The sequence below is a fragment of the Leptodactylus fuscus genome, chromosome 4 (assembly GCF_031893055.1).
Source record: "Leptodactylus fuscus isolate aLepFus1 chromosome 4, aLepFus1.hap2, whole genome shotgun sequence".
Classification (NCBI taxonomy): Eukaryota; Metazoa; Chordata; class Amphibia; order Anura; family Leptodactylidae; genus Leptodactylus; species Leptodactylus fuscus.
Window position 1 is genome coordinate 14,374,962 of NC_134268.1, and position 20,634 is coordinate 14,395,595.

At 45.5% G+C, this 20,634-nt stretch overlaps 1 protein-coding gene across 1 annotated transcript in view; it reads left to right on the plus strand.

The window, feature by feature from the left end:
* The window catches only part of ZFAT (zinc finger and AT-hook domain containing), a 110,704-nt gene that overhangs the window by 37,136 nt on the left and 52,934 nt on the right, over positions 1-20,634 (plus strand). Inside the window, exons 9-12 of the mRNA XM_075270083.1 lie at positions 9,406-9,493; positions 12,925-13,074; positions 14,319-14,492; positions 15,244-15,332. Coding sequence (XP_075126184.1) covers positions 9,406-9,493; positions 12,925-13,074; positions 14,319-14,492; positions 15,244-15,332 — 501 coding nt within the window. The remainder of the gene's footprint in view (positions 1-9,405; positions 9,494-12,924; positions 13,075-14,318; positions 14,493-15,243; positions 15,333-20,634) is intronic.

Below are 20,634 nucleotides of genomic sequence, written 5' to 3' on the forward strand. Positions count from 1 at the left end.
TGCACCTATACATTAGACCCTATGGATGGTGGACTGAGGAGGAGCTGAGCTCTCTAGCACCTGTATATGTGGGATCTGTAATACATGATGCCTGGAGAGACCTTCCCTGTCATTATAACCGCACCCTGATTGACCAACAATTTATCCATCTGGATGGCGGTAAGTTATTTTTGTAAGAAGCCTTACTAGGTTGCTTGCTAGTGCAATGCTGACAGCTCAGTTCCATTGAAGTGAATGGGGCTGAGCTGCAATACCAAGCACAGTCACCATAGCAGACACCTCTTAAACCAAGGGGGTCTCTGGGGTCCTGGATATCGGACTCTTACAGTTTACATATTGATGACCTGTCCTAGGGCCATGCGATTATGGCCTAAATGAAAATTGCAATTAATCGGGCTATGTATATCCCGGAACACCCCTTTAAGGGCTGACGTAGGCGTCTGTAACTTTTCGTTGTGGCAGCGAGTGACGTTCCTCTTTACCTTTGTTGTTTCCACGTTCTTGCTCGTTAGGAATCCACAGCCCCGTACACATTATGCCGCCAATGTCACCTTAACCTTAGACGTGCGTAAAAAGTCTTTCCAAAGGAATTCCTTTTTAGTGGTTTTCCTTGCAAGTCGGTTGAGGCTGAGAAAGACGCTCGGCGCTCGATGAATGACAATGTCTTATTTCCATAACTACAGCAGGAAGAAAACCTTCCTATAGCTGATCAGAGACGCCGGACCCGTGTGTGTGATATCCCGAGCAGCCCGTATTATTAGCGCCGGAATCCGCGGTTATATCAGGAGGCTCGTTCATTAGTCGCCAAGACGGCACGGGCTACTTCATCTCCAGGAAAGTGTTGGCTGGGCCTGGAGGACTCTGCTGCGGCTCCTGTAGTGTCTATGCTCAGCACGGATAGCGTCTGCATTTATTATAGCGCGCCCGACCCTATTATAATAGCAGATGATGGATATATCGCTCTGCAGACGCCTGACACAGCCAACAATCTTTATATACAGCTAGCTTTTATAGTTTTCTTCCTCCGCCATTCCCTTTCTATTAGTCAGTGATAAAATAAATTATAGGTTTTAAGAAAAGATATATATTAATATATAAACCTCCGGTCCACCGACGTATTTAGGCCGCTTCAATTACAAGTGGGTGCCCAGTATTCGTATATAGTGAATTTCAGCAATTTATTTATCACATACATAGGCTTCTATATGTGCATGGACTTACTGTATAATGTCTTCTAAAGACAAGAAGGCAACACTATCTGTCCCTACATCATTTACTCAGGAAGGCAGTACTATCTGTCCCTACATCATTCACACAGGAAGACAGTACTATCTCTTCCTACATCTTTTACACAGGATGGCAGTACTATCTGTTCCTACATAATTTACAGAGGAAGGCAGTACTATCTGTTCATACATTATTTACACAGGATGGCAGTACTATCTGTTCCTACATCATTTACACAGGATGGCAGTACTATCTGTCCCTATATCATTTACACAGGAAGGCAGTACTATCTGTTCTTACATTATTTACACAGGAAGGCAGTACTATCTGTTCCTACATCATTTACACAGGATGGCAGTACTATTTGTCCCTATATCATTTACACAGGAAGGCAGTACTATCTGTTGCTACACTTATTTACACAGGAAGGCAGTACTATCTGTTCCTATATCATTTACACAAGAAGGCAGTACTATCTGTCCCTACATCATTTACACAGGAAGGCAGTATTATCTGTTCCTACATTATTTAAAGGGATAGACATAAAGGCAGTACTATCTGTGCCTGCTTCATATGAAATTAGAGACAGATAGACAATATTACTTGTTCCCACATAAGTTTAAGAGAAACTAGGGATGTACTACTTTCTGTGCCTGAAACATTCACAGAGAAAGACCGAGAGGCATTACTATCTGTTGCTTATTCGTTACAGGTTATGACAGGAAGGCAGTACTATCTGTGCTTTTAACACTTAAAAGGAGAGGCAAAGAGGCAATACTTAGTACTTATAGGGGGAGAGAAATACACTACTGTCTCTTCCGAAGTCATTTTCAGAGAAAGACATGGAGGCAGTACTATCTGTGCTCGCATCATTTACAGGGACAGACTTGAAGACAGTACTCTCTGTGCCTAGTTCGTGTTCAGGAAGAGACAAATGGACAGTATTATTTGCTTCTAGATAATTTTCAGGGAATGGGGCAGCACTGTCATCAGTACTTACATTTACAGGGAGAGATAAGGTGGCTGTACTAACTTTTCCATCAAATGTAGAGATAGACAGGGACGCAATACTACCGATTTAGAGGGAGAGACAGCGCAGCGCTGCCATTAGTGTTTGCAACAGTTACAGGGAGATTTTGAAGCCCCACTATTTCTATAACGTTGCAGGAACAGATAGTACCGTACTTACTACAATGTTTATCAAGTCAGTACTACCCCATTTGGGTCTCTATCCCTCCCCGTAAATGATATAGGCACTAATAGTATCATCTCCCTGTCTCTGCGTCTAAATAGTGCAGGCACAGATAGTACTACCTTCCAGTTTCTGAATTATGCAGGCAAAAGTAGCTGTATGCTGTTCCTTTCCCCGTAAACTGTGAGTGAGACAACTGTGAGCCGCCTCCTCCTCCTGCCCCTCCCCTCTCCATAGACTTTTTTTTTTTGATCGATTCTATACTGTGTGTGTATAGATTGGGAGGAGGAGAGCAGCTTGAAAAGGAGACAAGGAAACCGATTCCTTTATTACGATACGTTACAAACTTTCTTTTATTCACCTGTACTATTCATGTAGGGAAAGTGTGTACGTTGTTTTTTTTTTTGTTTTTTTTTTTGGGGGGGGGAGTTTATTATTATTATTATTATTATTATTATTATTATTATTATTATTATTATTATTATTATTATTATTATATATTTTATTATTTAAAAAATTTTTATTTTATTTTATTATAAAGCGCTTTTCAGCTCCCGCTTTGGTTTTATTTCGGCACCATCAGCTCTTTCACAGCGGTCACATCTCGCAGTCGTATCTATTATGCGTCCGTAGCTATTTCCGCGATGTTGGGAATCAATAGGTGTGACTGCGAGAGTCGATGTCAGGCTTTTAATTAAGCCCCATGCACGCGATGCAGACCTAGCCGGAGAGAGAAGACAGCGGGGGATTCTGTAGGCGGACGCCACCGGACACGGGTAGAACTGCTCTTTCTAATGAAGACCTTCGCGTGTTTGACAAATTACTCACCCGTCCGACCCATTAATGCTTCAGTCGAGGCCGCGGCGTGCTGCAGGGAACGACCATTGCTACCGTTAATGATGTGCGGCGAGAGACCCAGGTGTATTGTGTATGGGAAGTGCCCCGTACGCTGATGTATATTTATAGGCGCAGATAAAACTTTTAGTGCGTGCAATTATTCAGCCTCCCCACTGTTAGATTGTAGACGAGCTGTACGATGTCGAAATAGGTGCGTAAAATTGGCAACGTGCAGCTCTGTCTCCCTTCCTACATTATTCCTATGGAAAAGATTCTGAATTGGCTTCCATTGTAGACACCACGGGGGTGCGGTAAATAAAATACGGAGGATGTATCGCCAGAGGACACGCTGCGGCCTGAAGCGGTCAAGTAGAAGCTGGTGTGACGATATTTGCATGGATATAAGCTTATCTCTACGAAGCCTTAGGAGTTGGTGCATCGGGGATCTGTCCGGGTGCAGGAGACAGAAATATTGGTTTCTTTGAACTTTTTGAGTTTTCGAATTAGAATTTGGAAATTAGAATTTAGTTTAGAATTATTTTTTTTGCAGACAGGAGGAAAATAAAACCAATAAAACCAACAAGTCGGTTCTTGACCAACTTAATTAAAATCTACAACCTTAGTCGAGTAACTGGAACTTTATGAGAAGACCCGTATCATTGGAACATCATCCATCAGTCAGAAGACTCCATTACAGGTTCTTAAACTCCTTCAGCAGAACTCAACAAGCCCCTTTAGAAGTCATTCCCGTTATTAAAGGGATTTTCTGGGTCTATAAACTTCGTGACCGATCCTTACGATAGGTGGTCCATATCCCATGGCTGGGAAATTGACACCCCTATCAATTGGCTGGTGGAAGAAGCCCTGGCCACTTCCTCTTCTCAACGTTCTTTGGTCACATGGTCATGTGGTCATGTTGCTCAGTCCCATCCCAAATGATGGGTTACTGGGGTATCATCGGTAAGACCCTCAGCAGTCAGTCATTTATCTCCCATCTTGTGTATTGATGACCTATCCTATGGGTTTGAACTGGAAATCCGGTCAACGTAAGGACTGGATTTTCCTTCTTGGATTCAACCATTTTCCAGGACTTTGGGGTGTGTTTACAATGTCCATTTGGAAAGTGGCTGTCGTAAAAAATATCCAATGTGTCCATAGCCTCACAGTCTGCCAATGAAGGCCAAAAAAAGTGACCCCTTTTTGGCCTGTGTCGAGGTGGTGTGTACCAGCAGATATTGGACTAACCCGATATGGAATCAAGTCAAAGGACAGCGCTCACCCAAATGGTTTCAGAGAACCTTCTTTATTGAGATAAAGTATGGCACAACGCGTTTCAGACACAAAGTGGTAATTCTCAAGTGCACAATGACTGGCCTGGATGGCTCTAGGTCCTTAAACTTGGGAACCTATGGGCGATCAGTGTGACCACTGAATGATACATGTGCATAGATGGGTTGTCTCTTCCCTTCCCCCACTCCTCGGGGGAGTTCTAGGTGCATTAATAGAAAATACCTAAGAAGAATATGACATCTGCACCGAGCCTTGGCGGGAAGGGGACATTTAGCAAAACGCGTTTCTAGAAATATCTGTACTGTACTGTCGTAATGGTTGCAACCGCGCCGACGTTAATGTGAATTGTGACTGTGATGGCCCCGTACTATATTGTAATTGCCTCTAAACGCATGAGTAGCGGCGTCTTTTGAAGGTGCAATGTTGTCTATATATTATGTAGCGTAAGGGGCTTAGCATAACGCATGTGGCGGCGCCCGTCGTCTCCAGCGGTGCGTCTCGGCGCTGTCACTATAAATACAGCGCGGCTGCTTGTCTGTAAACTCTTCCTAAGAGCCGCGCCATTATTCTACACTAACACTCCCGGGAGTTGTCAGCTTTATGTGTCTTTAGTACACGATCTCTAATACGCCGCCCTCGCCGCAACGGGGGAAAGACATTGATTTTTGCAGAGGATGAAAAAAAAGAAAAAAACTCCGCTCGGCGGTTTGTTCAGACTGATTAGATTTCCCGGTGAATTACGTCTCGGAAGAAGACTTTAATATGGCCGGTTAGAAAGGAATCTAAAAACTTCGGACTCTCCTACCCCGCTGTGCCGGTCCAAGATGAATCCATACAGAGTGCGTAGCTTGCCGACGTGTTCAGGCCGCCGGGCGCTCGGAAAGCTCTACCACATGCCGGCGTGTATAATTTGTCTGGGACGGAGGAAGTTGTAATTTTTCTTCTATTTTTGAAGATTGCAGAGGGGCAGCGAAGGAAAAAAAAAAGGCTTTCGACTGCTCCTTTCGGAAAGCCTTTGATGTAGCCCGTCTCTCCTGGAAGGATCCGCTCTCCATTGATTGATGTTCTTTGAAGCAGATTCCACAGGCCGTGAAGGTTTCTCGATACTGTGAAGACGCATCGAGGAGGAGGAGGCCGTGCAAATGGGGCTTTCTGCTTTTTTTTGAGGCTGCGACACTAATTTTAGTTTTACGGCAGGAAAACCTTTAACTCGCTCGCGATGTGACGGCTCTGAAGTCCACGTCTGAGGCTCGGAGGGAAGATGTGTTAGAATGGAGAGAGAACGTTACAAAAATTCTTGCAGAAATTTTGTTGCTTTGGAAGGTTCCATTAGGGTCTTCCATACAGGACCTATAGGCTTCAGGTCTTCTGCAGATGAATTTTTGGGTGGAAAAATGGTGCCCATGTCTACCCATAAATGATGTGACCCAACTGGGGCAAGCAAATGCAGATTACTGCTAAGTGCCGGGCCGGTATTTGCCCTGACCAAGCCCTCCCTGCACCTGGATTTGCGATGCTGCGTGTGGACTGGCTGTGGCGCTCTTGTGCTGACTACACCACACCCCTGCTGGCTATGGTTGCATAGAACTTCTTGCCTTAATTTCTATCCATCTACTTGCGTCTGGCCAAGAGTCACCTGTTTAAATCTACTGTAAAACCTCCAATTTTGTGCAAAAATTTGCAGATTTTTGCTGTTGCTTTTTGAAAAGTGGGCATGGTCGGTCCTGGCTTGACAAATTTCAGATCATTTACACCGAGCAACTGATGCATATGGGGGATAACTGTTCGCCCCCTCCACAAACTATCAAATATGTATGGCCTAGACAACCCCCCTAAAAGGGGTATTCTCATAACTCTTGTTCTGCAGCCTGAAGGCTCTGTGCTCTCTTCGCTTCCTGGATTTTTTCGGCACATTGGTGGGCGGGGTTTCACTTGCTCTGCTATCTGCTATGCATTACCACAGTATGAAGCTGATGTGGAAACTGATGCAGCAGAGCTGGATTTGAGTCAGCTTGCATTATATACAGAGGTAACGGACTCCTTATCTCAGCCCTTATCAGCCAAATTCAATTAAACCGGCTGATATGTGGAAAAGCTGAAGATAGACAGCACAGTAATCCCAGAGCTCTCGCCTCCCCCCTCCCCTATCTGAGGAGCTCCGTTGCTTGTCAGCCCCTCCCTCCCCCCTTGAGAGCAGGCAGCTATATCACTTGGGAAATGAGCAGATAATCCCAGTGGCCATAGAAACACAGTGTCAACAATGAAGTGAATAAATTAAGATAGCATCCAAACAAAGCAGTTTTGATAAAGCAATGTATTTATGAAAAGTCTTAAATCCATATAAACTAGCAGTATAGATAGGATCCTTGTGATGGGACAACCCCTTTAAAGGCTCTTTTGTTATAATGATCAGGATCAGTTGAGTTCCCGGAGATGCTTCCCCCCCACAACTAGTCCTAGTAAACTCCCTAAGGCTCAGGCCCAACGTTCCAAAAAACAGCTTTTTTTTGTTGCAGATTTTGCTGTGTTTTTTTTGAGCTAAAGCCAAGAATGACTTTGGGTGAAACAACTACACCGAAATCTGCAAAAAAAAAAAAAAAAAAAAAAAAAAAAGTTCCCTTTCCGTAACCCACGTTGCAGAAAATCTGCAAGCTGAATTTGGTGCTGGTTTAGACATAGATTCCACCAAATAATCTGCTCCAAATACCACGCCAAATCTCGCCTGTCCTTATATTCATTGTTAGGCGTAAATCGAAGCAGGTTACTGGAAAAAAAAATAAGCCTCCTGCTCGATCTTTTGTTTCCTGTGCTCGAGTGAAAGCCAGAAGGACGGAAATGAAAAAAGAACTTGAGGCGGAAGTCCTCCTTAAATTCCTCTTCCAATTCTGCCATTTGAACATACCCTAAGGCTTCTCCAAGACCTGTCGATGATTTTGTAGAATGTCTCCATCCATTATCATGGAGACTTGAATCTTCCTAGAAGATACTGAAGCTCCCGTGGCTGGTTGGGCTTGACCTGGCGAATGGTTTTCTTGTTTCCCTCGGATCCTTTTTGTTTTTCCTCCTCGTATTTCTGAGCACCGTTTTATATTTTTATACATAATCGATCTCCGCCGACTTATTCTCTGCCTCCCGGACAAGCAGAAGTTATTGCAGCAGAAGATCAATGTGCCTGGAAACGCGTCTGGGTCTCGCTTATCTCTGTTTTTGACCAACATAAAATTTGAGAAGTCGGGAACTGCAGGAGTCCATTTTTTTTCTCCCTTTGCGACCGCAGGTTCTGGCCCTTGGCAAAAGGTCGGAGTCGTAAATGAGAACCCAAATTGACTTCCGAGTAGCCACAAGGTGCATTTCACGCCATGGAAGGTTTTTGATTTTTTTTGTTCCACGAGCAAGTTTTTTTGTAAACCATTTTTTTTCCGAATATATTAAGCTCCGTCTTTTGCGGGATCCGTGATTGAATAATTAATATGTTATAATATCAATAAATATTAATGGGGAACTCTTGTCACATTTCATTAGTTAACATGTCTGACGTATCCGAGCAGCCTGTATCCGAGCACATGTGATAGAGTCTCGGTTGCTTTGCCGACTGGTGTCTGGGGATATTATTACTCCTCCTTAAAGGGATTCTACCATTAAAGCAACTTTTTTTTCTAATTACCACGTTGGAATAGCCTTAAGAAAGGCTATTCATCTCCTACCTTTAGATGTGGTCTCCGTCGCGCCATTCCTTAGAAATACCGGTACTTACCGGTATGCTAATGAGGTCTCGGCAGCAATGAGGGTGTCCTTCTTCTTCATCTGCCTCCTCCCCTTGTCTGTCGTCTTCTTTCTTTGTCATGTGTGACGCCTGCGCAGTCGGCACTGACAGCGAGACCCTGTTAGAGCCGACTGCGCATGCTGGCCAGCGGCCATATTTCCAAGGCTGCAATTGCACGCATGCGCAGTACGCTCCTCACATCTTTGCCGAACAGAGTGTACTGCGCATGCTCAGTAAGGTCCGTACAGCCCTCCGACACCTGGATGAGTTCACTCGCGCGTCAGAGGGCTGTACGGACCTTACTGAGCATTCACAGTACACTGTTCGGTGAAGACGTGAGGAGCGTACTGCGCATGTGCGCAATTGCAGCCTTGGAAATATGGCCGCTGGCCGGTATGCGCAGTCGGCTCTAACAGGGTCTTGCTGTCAGAGCCGAGTGCGCAGGCGTCCGACATGACGAAGAAAGAAGATGACAGACAAGGGGAGGAGGCAGATGAAGAAGGACTCCCCCATTGCTGCTGAGACCTCATTAGCATACCGGTAAGTACCGGTATTTTTAAGGAACAGCGCGACGGAGACCACATCTAAAGGTAGGAGATGAATAGCCTTTCTTAAGGCTATTCCGACGTGGTAATTAGAAAAAAAAGTTGCTTTAATGGTAGAATCCCTTTAAGGAGACATCACCTTCTCAGGCGTATGGAGACTTACAAAAGCCTTTTTCACTCCACTGGGGGAATTATGGGAAAAATATGCGAATCTGTTTCCCAAGATGTTAATAGGAAAACAGTGCCTTTGTCTGCTGCCCTCTAGGGGCAGCCCCCTTATACACCATGCTGTGTCATCCACAAAGTACTTTCTACCTATTATTTGGCTTTGTGACCTGTAATTGGCAGCAAATGCCCTAAATAGATTTTTTTTTCGGTCCTTTAGAAAAAAAAACAAAAAACCCTCTTTTATTTTGTCAGCATAAAAGCGGCCGCCTCATCCATCACGTTATTGGGTAATCGATGCTTTGCCTCCGCAGACCCATAAGTCACAATTATTCCGTAATTTTATTGATTGCTCGTTTTAATTTTTTTTTTTTTTTATTCCTCAGGACAAAAAGACGTATTCCTGCCCTTCCTGCGAAAAGTCGTTTTCGGACGATCGGCTCATTAAATCTCACATAAAGGCAAATCATCCGGGTAAGAGGATAAAATCGCAACCCCCTAAGACCTGTCCCTATTAGAGAGGACCTTCCTCCACCTCCTTGACTATTTTTGGTAGGTCCCTGATGCCTCTCTCAACATTTGCCATCGAGGTAGAGTTGCAAACGCAGCAAAAACTTTTTAAAAAAATTCAATTATGGAAAGGCCTAAAATCTGCAGGTCATGGAAATACCGGCTGCGTTTCCTTTAAAGAGGACCTCTCGCCACCTCCACCGACTCTTTGCATCCGTTTAATGGGAACCGCTTCACTGATGACAGCCCAGTTGGAATTTTTTCTCTAGCTCGCACCATTACTGAGCAATCGGTGCAGATAGTTTTGGTGCCCAATAGGTTACCTAGACCAGGGGTGGGCAATTAATTTTCCCATGGGGCCGCATAAGAAATTGAAACTATGCTAGAGGGCCGCGTCACGGCAAATTTAGCTCCACCCACTTCTATGTTGACTCCGCCCATTCCCAATCATCTTTCCATGTGCCCCCACACAGTATAATCCTCCTACAGTCACCCGTACATTATATGTCTCCACATTGTAATGTTCCCTTCCAACTGCCCCACAGTATTAAGTCCCCCTCCTGGTGCCTCAGTATAAACTGGTGGAAACTAGAGGGGACATTAAACAGTGGGGGTAGTTGGAGGAGGGCAATAAATTGACAGCTGGAGCGGGACATGAAACTGGGGGCAACTACAGGGGGACATTAAAATTGGGAAGCAGACATTAAACCGTAGGGGTAGCTGGAGGGTGACATTAAACTGGGGGCAACTAGAGGCAGACAGGTCCCCCTCCAGCCACCTCCATGGTTTAATGTCCCCCCAGTCTGTGCCCTCTTCATCAACCCCCAGTTTCATGTCCCCCCCCCCCCTCCATTTCTCCCTCAGTTTCATATCCCCCTTTATTTTCCCCATTTCATGTCCCCCCCCCTCCATCTCTCCCCCAGTTTCATGTCCCCCCCTCCATCTGCCATCTCTGCCCTAGTATAACATTCCCCTTCCATCTCTGCCTCTAGGTTGCTGAGACACACACATACAGATAGATAGACACATATAGACAAACACACACACATATATATAGACAGACACACAGACAGACACACATATAGACAGACACACATATAGACAGACACACATACAGACACAGACACACACATACAGACACAGACACACACATACAGACACAGACACACACACATACAGACACACACACATACAGACACACACACATACAGACACACACACATACAGACACACACACATACAGACACACACACATACAGACACACACACATACAGACACACACACATACAGACACACACACATACAGACACACACACATACAGACACACACACATACAGACACACACACATACAGACACACACACATACAGACACACACACATACAGACACACACACATACAGACACACACACATACAGACACACACACATACAGACACACACACATACAGACACACACACATACAGACACACACACATACAGACACACACACATATAGACACACACACATACAGACACACTCTCTCTCTCTCTCTCTCTCTCCCCCCCCTGCAGCTCACCTTACATCTCTCACTACTTTATGACACGCTCCACATCTCCATCTTTGGCCGGCACTAAGACACGCCCCCTAGACACGCCTCCCTAGACAGAGCTGTGCGGGCCGGACTGAATCAGTCAGAGGGCCGGATATGGCCCGGGGGCCGGACTTTGCCCAGGTCTGACCTAGACTCTAGAGATGAGCGAGTACTGTTGGGATCAGCCGATCCGAACAGCACGCTCCATGACGTCGGCCGGCCGCTAACCCCCCGCGTGTCGGCTACATCCATTCATTTCTATGCGAGCGTGCTGTTCGGATCGGCTGATCCCAACAGTACTCGCTCATCTCTGCTAGACTCCCTAAGTACAAGTGGATGGTGTCAGGCAGAAGCAGGCGAGGGCGTGAGATTCAGAGCTCCAATAAGAGACCAGCAGGGAAAGAGCTCCGGATCATGCCCGTCTGTCTGTTCCAGTCTGACTCCACCCACTTGCCATTAGGGAGTTTAGGTAACATATCAGGCACCAAAACGAACTGATGGCTTGGGATTAGTGAGGGCTAGAGAACAATGTAAAGAAGTAGAGTTGATGGAAGTGGTGAAAGGTATTTCCGTGTCTTTCTCTTCGAAAGTCGAATTGCAGAAGTGAAAGTTTTGAGGCTTTTGCCGTCCTTCTAATTTTTATAGGGTCGACCCAACCGCACCCCAATGGCAGATCTTGAGGTAAGCATCAACACTTCATGGTCATGTGGTTGGAATCCAGCGTGTCAGCAGAAGAACCAGAGTTCTGGCCTCCTCTCCGCCCCCGCACAGGGATTGGGGTATAAACCTAACCAGTGCAGGGAATGCCTCGCTACTCCCCGGATCACCCCTTTAAGCCAGAATTCTTAGTAACCCTTCTGTGAGGTTTGTCTATGATTCTTGTTTTTCCCCCACAATTCTCTCTGCCTCCTCTATACATTCTGCATGCACTTAGCTTTACAGTATTTCTGAAAGTCGTCCAAAATCCAAGTAACCAGAAAAAATTAGAATATCTATTGAAAGCTGCCAGCGAAGTGTTACGAGAATGGGACCTGACACTCGCCTCCGACGGCCTCCTATTCTGCAATAGAAGCTGCCAAAGGAGACAGGATATTAAAATAACCTGGACAATGGGCTGTAATCCCACCGTGGGGCGCGCAGAGGGGACGCCGAGCCATCGCCGCGTTATGGCTGAATTGTTGTAGGTTCTTAAAGGGAGAGTGAACCAGTCTGCGTCACCTGTGCCGTCTTTGGTTCAAGGCTTTATCCAGGTTCTACTATTGTTGGTCTGACCTTAGGATAGGCTATGAGTCTGACACCCAGGACCACCACAGATCAGCTGTACCAAGTGAGAGCACCGTACAGACTGTAGATGCAGGTGTGGGTACTGCTGTGCTCTTATATTGAAGTTTATGACACAGCGCTGCAGTACCTACACCCGCCACTATGGCCAGGGAGCAGCGCAGCCCCCAGAATGTAAAAATTACCAGGATAAAGCTGATCTGCAAGGGTGCAAGATGTTGGACCGTCGCTGATCTAATACTTATGGCCTAACCTAAGGATAGTCTATCAATAACAGAAACTGAATAATCCCTTTAATGAGAGACTCGGGTGCTCCTAGAAATCACAGGATTAACACCCCTAGGTATACAGATACATAAACATGGATACACACATCTATAATATAGTTAGACACAGATCTATGTAATCACAACTGTCCGTACGTAAATTAGAACCCGCGCCCCGTGCACTTCCAGGCTGATTTGCATATTCATGAAAGGGCGATTATCTCACGTGGGTGGAGTTTCCCTTTAAATAAGTTTGTTTTTTTTTCTTTGCAGAGGTTTCGGCGAGTCTGATCTCTGAGGTCCTCGGCCGCAAAGTGCAACTAAAAGGCCTGATAGGAAAGAGAGCGGCGAAGTGTCCGTATTGTGACTCCTACTTCATGAAGAACGGCTCCGATCTACAGCGGCATATCTGGGCCCATGAAGGTACGGCCTGATGGATGGGGAGGGGGGGGGGAGACTTGGTTTATACCAAACTAAATTGGGCACAAGACTTTTTTTTTTTTTCTCCGCTTCAAGAAGTTACAAAAGTATCCTATCTATCTATCTATCTATCTATCTATCTCCTATCTATCTATCTATCTATCTATCTATCTATCTATCTATCTATCTATCTATCTATCTATCGATCTCCTATCTATCTATCTCCTATCTATCTATCTATCTATCTATCTCCTATCTATCTATCTATCTATCTATCTATCTATCTATCTATCTATCTCCTATCTATCTATCTATCTATCTATCTATCTATCTATCTCCTATCTATCTATCTCCTATCTATCTATCTCCTATCTATCTATCTCCTATCTATCTATCTCCTATCTATCTATCTCCTATCTATCTATCTCCTATCTATCTATCTCCTATCTATCTATCTCCTATCTATCTATCTCCTATCTATCTATCTCCTATCTATCTATCTCCTATCTATCTATCTCCTATCTATCTATCTCCTATCTATCTATCTCCTATCTATCTATCTCCTATCTATCTATCTCCTATCTATCTATCTCCTATCTATCTATCTCCTATCTATCTATCTCCTATCTATCTATCTCCTATCTATCTATCTCCTATCTATCTATCTCCTATCTATCTATCTCCTATCTATCTATCTCCTATCTATCTATCTCCTATCTATCTATCTATCTATCTATCTATCTATCTATCTCCTATCTATCTATCTATCTATCTATCTATCTATCTATCTCCTATCTATCTATCTATCTATCTATCTATCTAATCTCCTATCTATCTATCTATCTATCTCCTATCTATCTATCTCCTATCTATCTATCTCCTATCTATCTATCTCCTATCTATCTATCTCCTATCTATCTATCTCCTATCTATCTATCTCCTATCTATCTATCTCCTATCTATCTATCTCCTATCTATCTATCTCCTATCTATCTATCTCCTATCTATCTATCTCCTATCTATCTATCTCCTATCTATCTATCTCCTATCTATCTATCTCCTATCTATCTATCTCCTATCTATCTATCTCCTATCTATCTATCTCCTATCTATCTATCTCCTATCTATCTATCTATCTATCTATCTATCTATCTATCTATCTATCTATCTAAGCTTGTATCTAATATTTTGTCCAGTCTCCTCTATCCGTTGGTCAGACCCCTCTCTCTGACTCTTTCCTCGCCCAGGTCTGAAGCCCTTTAAGTGCACGGTGTGTGACTACGCCACCCGCAGTAAGAGTAACCTGAAGGCGCACATGAACCGGCACAGCACAGAGAAGACTCACCTCTGCGACATGTGCGGCAAAAAGTTCAAAACCAAAGGGACGCTGAAGAGTCACAAACTCCTCCACACGGCAGACGGTGAGAGCAGAGGTCTCGTTCCTCCCGCTGAGCTGCATTCAGTATTCTACCAGTTTCGGCTCACAGTGTATTGTGGGAAATATATTGTTATCTGCAGTCAAAGGGATCCCTCCTGTCCATAGGCCGCACAGAAGTCACTGAGTCACTTGCATCTGCCATGTAATACTGCGCTACCCCCCATAGTGACCTGTAAGGGGATTGTCTGCAAATTATCTCTCTTCCAAAAGGAAGAAAACTCTCTCTCTAGCACCCCCTATAGGACAATCATTAAAGGGCTTCATCAGGGGATGACCTAACCTTAGGATAGGTCATCAAATGAAGACAATGCCCAGAATGTGTCTTCTTCTTTACAGGCATGGTCTATTCACAGCTCAGTCCCATGCAAGTGAATGGGCCTGAGCTGCAATACCAAGCACCACCAGGAGAGGGATCCACCTTTACAGATGGACGACTCTTGTTTGGCTGATATACTTAGCTGTTTTATCAGTAGTTCTGGTTGGCTGGTTAATAGCTAATCTGCATGTAGTTTCCCAGGGTGCATTGCCCGTAGGCTTTCTACACTAATGAGGCGAAACCGCACTTTACAAGGGGTTGTCTGGTCATTCCCTGCCATAAAACACATCAGATAATGTTTTGCGCAGACACTGAACCAGCAGGGGGCGTAGCCGGTATCAGGAATCTGTCAGTATAATGTAATAGATTTGTACGTAATGGGGACGATGTCTCACCTTGTTCAATGTGTTTTCTACAGGGAAACAATTCAAGTGCACAATATGTGAGTTCACTGCCGTCCAAAAACCGCAGCTTCTCCGACACATGGAACAACATACCTCGTTCAAGGTAAGAAGTCTCTAGGTACCTACCTGCGCGGTATGTTATATTATGGCATCTGGGTCATCCTCTTCCAAGGACTAGGTTGAGGGATTCTAGTCCTGTTGCATGCATCCTCCACCCATCTATTGGGCCCTATAGACCTCACTATTGTAGTTACTATTTGGGTAACTCGCACTGATATCCAGGCTGTGCTGGGTCAGTGGTGGCGATGATAGGACTGATGGTATAAACCTGCCAAACCGTGCACTACAGCATAGACAGACGGAAAATAATGTACCGTATTTTTCGGACTATAAGACGCACTTTTTTCCCCCCAAATTTGGGGGGAAAAGAAGGGTGCGTCTTATAGTCCGAATGTGGCGCCTGGCACCCGCTTTAATAGAGAGGCGGATGCCGGCAAGGGATAGACGCCGGGGCCTGAGACATCGCTGCGCTCCTCTGCCCTGCATGAAGCCAGCGGCGGGAGAGTGATGCTATTCCGCTCCTCCGTCCCCCCGCCGCTGGCTTCATGCAGGGCAGAGGAGCGTAGCGATGTCTCAGGCCCCGGCACCTGTTCCAGCGTCTATCCCTCCCCGGCATCCGCCTCTCTAGTACAGCGGATGCCGGGTCAGTATCGGTGGCCCCTTCTCCCCCGGGGCCGGTCCCCACCGGCCCCATACCTGTGAAGTTTCAGGCCGGCTCCTGCGCAGCGATATCGCAGGAGCCGACCTGTTCGGGTGAGAGCCGGGAGTCTATGGGACTTGCAATCAAGTGACCGCAGGTTCAAGCCCCTCCTTAGAAAATCATATATCATAAACCACCGGGTTTTTTTTTCAATACAAGGTGATCTAAGCAATAGATATTCCCCAAAATGGTATAACTAAAAAGTACATCTGGCCCCGCAAAAAAAAAAAACACTCTATGCATCCCCGTACAGCTGCAGGGTCATCTGTCAATGTGGCCTTGCAGCTGTTGCAAAACTACAACTCCCATATATTAAATATTTTACCATTTTTTGCTTCAAAATTTTTTTTTTCCTATTTTCCTCCTCTAAAACCTAGGTGCGTCTTATAGTCGGTACATTGTGCTATGTATATGTGTGTGATATAGATATAGTTTTTGGGTTTTTTTTAAATTGGGGTGGGGGTTGCTCATGGTGTTAATGGAGCCATAGTTCTGCATGAATTTTGTTAAAGGGGTCTTCTAGAACTTTTTATTGATGACCTATACTTCTGTGGGGTCATTCCCAGGTCCCCCAATGATCAGCTGTTCTGAGTGCCAACAGGTTATGTGATGTCGCTTGCATCAGTCATATGACCTAATTACGGATCAGTCCCATTCAAGTGAATGGTTTGGGCTGCAATACCAAGCACAGCCACTATACAGTTATAAAGCACTGTGCTTGATACGTAATGAAGAAACTTTAGCAAACTCTGCCGTCTCTTCAAACCACTGATCGGCTGGGGGGCCTGGTTGTGAGACTCCGGCGATCTTTACTGACCTTTACTAAGGACAGACAAAAACAACTAACCTGAACCCATATTAGATGGGAGAAAATCAATACAAGACAAATAGAACCTGGGAGAAAACAACCAAGAACTAAGTCTCAGACTGAGCAGGAGTATTCGACTAGAATAAAGCGGAACTATGGCAAACACACTAAGTAGATGCAAGATGCCAGACTAGACCAGAATAACTGGGAAAACCAAACAGAGCTATGCTACATATCCGGTAAGCTAGAAATATTTACAGGGGAGGTTATACAGTCAGGAACTCCTCCTAAAAACAACTCTGCTCCGAGAGTGATCAGCTGCTCCCCGATGAATTGACTGCTCCATACAAGTCCAGGATAACTGGGAAAACCAAACAGATCTATGCTACCTATCCGGTAAGCCAGAAATATTTACAGGAGAGGTTATACAGTCAGGATCTCCTCCTAAAAACAACTCTGCTCCGAGAGTGATCAGCTGCTCCCCGATGAATCGGCTGCTCCATACAACCATGCTCCATACAAGTCAGGGATAACTGGGAAAACCAAACAGAGCTATGCTACCTATCCGGTAATCCAGAGATATTTACAGGAGAGGTTATACAGTCAGGAACTCCTCCCAAAAACAACTCTGCTCCGAGAGTGATCAGCTGCTCCCCGATGAATCGGCTGCTCCAGGCAAACTACTTGTAACCATACAAGTCAATGCAAAAATTATTATAAAAATGAATATTAATGAATAATACTACATTTGAGGAGATGATTTCTGCAGGAGGAGGACAATATATATTTTCTTTCTCAACATTTGGATTAAAAAGTAAAATGGAAAAAGATCCCGTAAACTGAAGAGGAGGAAATGGCGTGCACTGATACGATATAGATATTATTGTATCCTCTTACAATGCTGCACAAGCTTTTTTTTTTTTTTTTTACTCTTCCCCCCTTTCCCGCATTGGGCAGCGGTCGCAGAGTATTTTATCTCGGCCTCTCCTCGGTGGCACCTTTTTTATTATCCGTCTCCACTTCTCCCACAATTCATCGGCTAAAGCCGTCCTCCGCCACGACTCTTCCCGGATGTAATTTCCTATTACTCTTTACATTATCCATTCTTTTATTAAAGTCTTAAATTCTCTAAAATACCTCGGAGGGAAGAGGAGCCTAAATGAGATGAGCGCGTAAAATTTCAATGACTCCATCGAATATTAAAAACAATAAAGAAGAGCCCCGTCCTTTTACTCTTATTTCCCAGTAGTTAACTCTTTTGACCTCGTTTTGACAGTGACGACCGCTCGAGCTCGGCGTAACCTGGAAGACGTAAAATACGGCTTTCCAGGGAGCGATCCAAGTTCTGCGGTTGTAATTAAAGCCTCCCCTTCTGGCACGCCACCGCTATTTACCTGCTCTTGGTGCTTGTATTTCAGGTGTATATTGCAGGTCGTAAAGGATCTGCCCCCTCCTAGTCACATCCACTGTGTCGCTGCCACTTCCACACGCTGTCATCTTCTGGCTGGAGAGATGTTAATCTTGGCAGTCGTGTTCCAAAATCTTGTGGAAATCAGCAAAGCGGGAGTGGTTAGAGGTTGGGGGGTATCGGCTTCATCATGACTACCTAGGAAGGGCCGATTAGTTTGCACCCCAGGGGTGACAGGTTGGAAGTGGACGCCGCTGCTTGTGATGGAAGCAATGAGGCAGATTGACAAGCGAGTGTGTAGTTTGGGGCAAGAAAACACCTTAAAGGGTTTCGATCATTAAAATCACATTTTTTTTTCAATCACACGTAGGAATAGCCTTAAGAGAGACTATTCGTCTCCTACCTTTAGATGTGTTCTCTGCGCCGCCGTTCGGTAGAAATCCTGGATTTCATCTGTATGCAAATGAGTTCTCTTGCAGCACTGGGGGCGGTTCTGAGTGCTCAAACAGCACTGGGGGAACCCACAATGCTGTGAGAGAACTCTCCAGCGCCGCCTCCATCTTCTTCAGGAACGGGTCTTCTTCTAGAGTTGGGTTTCAACCTTCTAGGCCTTGGGGCAGAGCAGACTGCACATGCCCACGGCCACAAGAAAATGGCTGTTTTACACAGCTTACTCTGTAAGCGGCCATTTTTCTTGTGGCCACAGGCATGCGCGGTCGGCTTTGCCCAACGCCTAGAAGTTTGAAGCCACCACCGGAAGAAGACGTGAAGAGAGCCCGTTCCTGAAGAAGATGGAGGCGGCGCTGGAGATTTCTCTCGCAGCATTGGGGTCGCCCCCAGTAGTGTTTGAGTGCTAGCGCCCGCCCCCAGTGCTGCGAGAGAACTATTTTGCATACCGACGAAAACCGGGATTTCTACTGAACGGCGGCGCGGGAAAGGCATCTAAAGGTAGGAGAAGAATAGACTTACTTAAGGCTATTCCTACGTGTGATCGACAAAAAATGTGATTTTAATGATAGAATCCCTTTAAGAGCCTTAACAAGGTTCCTGGCAGCCATGATGACTAACTAGCATATGTTTTGAAGTGGTCAGGTGAGAGCTAGAGCCCCCTCCCTCTGACTAACCACTCGGATGGCAGGGTCTGTGCTCCCCATAGCATCGCAGGGGTCCGGTATCTGTAGAACTGCCTGAATGGGTCACCTCTGCCCTGTATGGGCTTTGGGCTCCGCTCCAAAGCCCATGCCATATCAACCCTTACGCTGCACTTATATGGCCAATGTCTAGAAGGGGTTAAAATCCCAGGAAGCTACAATGTATCCTTTAATAGGCAAATGTTACATTAATCCAATATGACAAATGGATTACCAGGAGCACCAAGATGTCGGCATTAGAAGATGGAGGGGGGGATGGTAATATAGTATATGGGAGATGATTTGGGGGGGGGGGGGGGTAATATAGTATATGGGAGATGACGGAGGGGGGGGGGTGGTAATCTTAATAATATTATAAAGGTGAAAGTATGTGTGTTTGGATGTTTGGATGTTTGTTCCTCAATCACGCAAAAATGCCTTCACCGATTTGCGTGAAATTTTCACAAAACATAGTTTTTAGGCAGGATTGAACGATAGGCTACTTTTCGTTCCACTCACACATATACATTTTGCCCAGGACACCCCCAAACCCCAAACTCACAGCATGAGCTCTACAATCCCACACATTTTTGACCACTCACACAAGCCACACACTCCCTATTGGCCTCTCAAGCCTAGCCCCTAACCCCACAGTACAACATGTCAATACACTTGCCCACTTACACCCTCACCTTCATCTCCGTCCAGGGGGAAACCTCTTCAAGGCTGTGGATCAGCCATCTTACGCTCCCCGACTCCGCCCACTACACACGCATGCGCAGCTTCCCCCTCTATACAACGTCTTTCTGCACGCCACCATTTTGTGGACACACGCACAAAATCTTCTGCAGCCCGACACACCACTGCTCAACGCCGGTGGGAGCCTTCCCGCACCTCCCCAGCTCTCCACGGCTAAGACAGGCCTTCCTGAGTCTCCACCATCCGTTCGGGCCCAGGACACTGCCTACCCGCCCTTCCACAGGCCCTCCAGGGCAAGGAGACTGGTAAGTCGCCATTCCGTCAGCGGCTACGCACTTCTCCCCTCACAGCTCCGCAGTATCCTTCTCACACTTCACTGCCTCTGCAGGCCGACACACTCCCCGACGCTGCTGGGATAAAGGAATGCAAAGGATTACAATGCTTGGCATTCCTTACACAGCTTCCCAGTCTTGAGTGGCAGGAGGTGTGAGGAGTAATGCAATGTATTACAATGCTACTACATTGCAATGCTTTGAGGAATGTTTTGCATTCCTCATCACACCTCCTGCTGCTCAACACTGGGAAGCTGTGTAAAGTAAT